Source organism: Lissotriton vulgaris, chromosome 3_1 (genome assembly GCF_964263255.1).
Source record: "Lissotriton vulgaris chromosome 3_1, aLisVul1.2, whole genome shotgun sequence".
Lineage (NCBI taxonomy): Eukaryota > Metazoa > Chordata > Amphibia > Caudata > Salamandridae > Lissotriton > Lissotriton vulgaris.
The window spans coordinates 462,948,037-462,950,062 of record NC_141689.1 but is presented as its reverse complement, the minus strand read 5'-3'; the positions used below and the strand labels follow the sequence as shown (position 1 = coordinate 462,950,062).

Sequence of the window (2,026 nt, the reverse complement as noted above, 5' to 3'; positions counted from 1 at the left end):
ACCCCGCGGGATGCGAGCGGGACGCACGCGGGACAAGCCCGGGAGAAGCCCGGGACAAGGGCAGGGCCATCTGCGGCCGTCCGCGGATGATCGCAGTCGTGCGGGCCACCCCTCTAAATTGTATGTGAGGTGAGTGCACATCTGTATTATGGGGAAACGTACCACTGTGACTTCCGCCCAGGCCTCCAAGAACTCATCTATCATCTCTTCTTCTTTTGAAAGCATGCTTGTGAATGCCTTTAATTTGGTCACAACAAAGATCGAAAATACAGAAAGAAGAATGTCAATGGGATTATCAGCACCCCATTCAAACTCTCCTAATGGCCCAGAAAATGGCGGTATTACAACCTCACTGCCGTTATCACCGAACATAATAATTGTCAAACCCACCCATAATGATAACCTACCTGTGGGCTCGACAACGGATGTGATTGCCATTTCTGATTTCCAGCAGGATATAGAAGCTATTATTGATCCCACCAGTTTGGTCTCCAATTCCAATACCATGCGCTGTGCAAGATGGTGGTCCAAATTTCCAAGAAGAGGAAGTTTGTTGCTGATGGCATCTTCAAAGCGGAGTTGAATGAGTTTTTGACTCGTGAGCTGGCTGAAGATGGCTACTCTGGGGTGGAAGTCAGAGTTACACCAACTAGAACTGAAATAATCATCCTTGCCACCAGGACCCAGAATGTTCTGGGTGAGAAGGGTCGTCGTATCCGTGAACTGACTGCTGTTGTTCAGAAGAGGTTTGGCTTTCCTGAGGGTAGTGTGGAGCTCTATGCTGAGAAAGTGGCTACAAGAGGTCTGTGTGCCATCGCCCAAGCGGAGTCTCTGCGTTACAAACTTCTGGGAGGCTTAGCGGTGCGTAGAGCTTGCTATGGCGTCCTGCGTTTCATCATGGAGAGTGGCTCCAAGGGCTGCGAGGTGGTGGTCTCTGGTAAACTTCGAGGCCAGAGAGCCAAGTCCATGAAGTTTGTGGATGGCTTGATGATCCACAGTGGGGATCCTGTGAACTATTATGTTGATACTGCAGTCCGCCACGTGCTGCTTAGGCAAGGTGTGCTTGGGATCAAAGTGAAAATTATGCTGCCATGGGACCCAAGTGGCAAGATTGGGCCCAAGAAGCCACTGCCTGACCATGTCAGCATTGTGGAGCCCAAGGATGAGATCCTCCCAACAACTCCCATGTCTGAGCAGAAAGGAGGAAAACCAGAACAGCCGCCACAACAGCCGCAGCAACCACCAGCCATGCCTCAGCCGGTTCCTACAGCCTAATGGGTCACGGTGTGCCTGAGAAATGACTGGATACAGAGCTGTAAAAAAAATAAATATGAAAAAAAAAATTTTATAGGAGAAAAGAGGAAAAGAGGCCCCTCAAAAATGCCACTTAACAAGAGGAAACAACCACCCCGCAACAAAAGTCAGCCAACTCCTCAGAGTATGTAGTCACATGGAAAAACTGTAATAAGCGGGGCATCAGCCAGCATGACTGTGCAACTAGATGATATGACTGTAGACTTAACAACAGTGGGAGCTGGATTTAATTCCATTTGTACAAAGACTGATTTAATTTCTGCAAATGGCACACAAGACAGGATAAACGGAAACCTAATTGATACCATAGTGGACTCAACTTTTAATCAATTGAAAATTCTAATTGACAAGTAGTTTAATCTTATTTTTAAACGTTTGGACAGATTAGAAAGCCTGGTGAAGAAAGAAGACACTAAAAGAAAAGGGATTACTATCATCGATCAAATCAGGGGTGAACGGCTTCTGAAAGACTTGGAGGCTGTTAATAGGGGCACTGTGGGGGCAGGGGTAACTGCAATACATCTGGCGGTGGTAATGTATGTGGCAGGTGTGATGTTGATAAAAATCACCCGTCCCCCAACGTCACGTCCAGTACTGCGGTGGGCACATTGTCGTGTCCACCGCCGTCCGTAGTAGACAGGCCCCTATGTCAAACCTCTTTGCCTATGGCAGTCTTGCCTGCCCCATCTGTGTCAGCCCCCACAAAATTGGT

The 2,026-nt window shown here is 48.1% G+C and overlaps 1 protein-coding gene across 1 annotated transcript; it reads left to right on the top strand.

The window, feature by feature from the left end:
* The first annotated feature begins 512 nt into the window (after positions 1 to 512).
* Positions 513 to 1,328, top strand: LOC147726623 (small ribosomal subunit protein uS3). Its single transcript, XM_086960687.1, has one exon. It carries the CDS (start codon positions 520 to 522, stop codon positions 1,273 to 1,275), a length of 756 nt encoding a protein of 251 aa, XP_086816813.1. The 5' UTR covers positions 513 to 519; the 3' UTR covers positions 1,276 to 1,328.
* Positions 1,329 to 2,026: the final 698 nt, after the last annotated feature.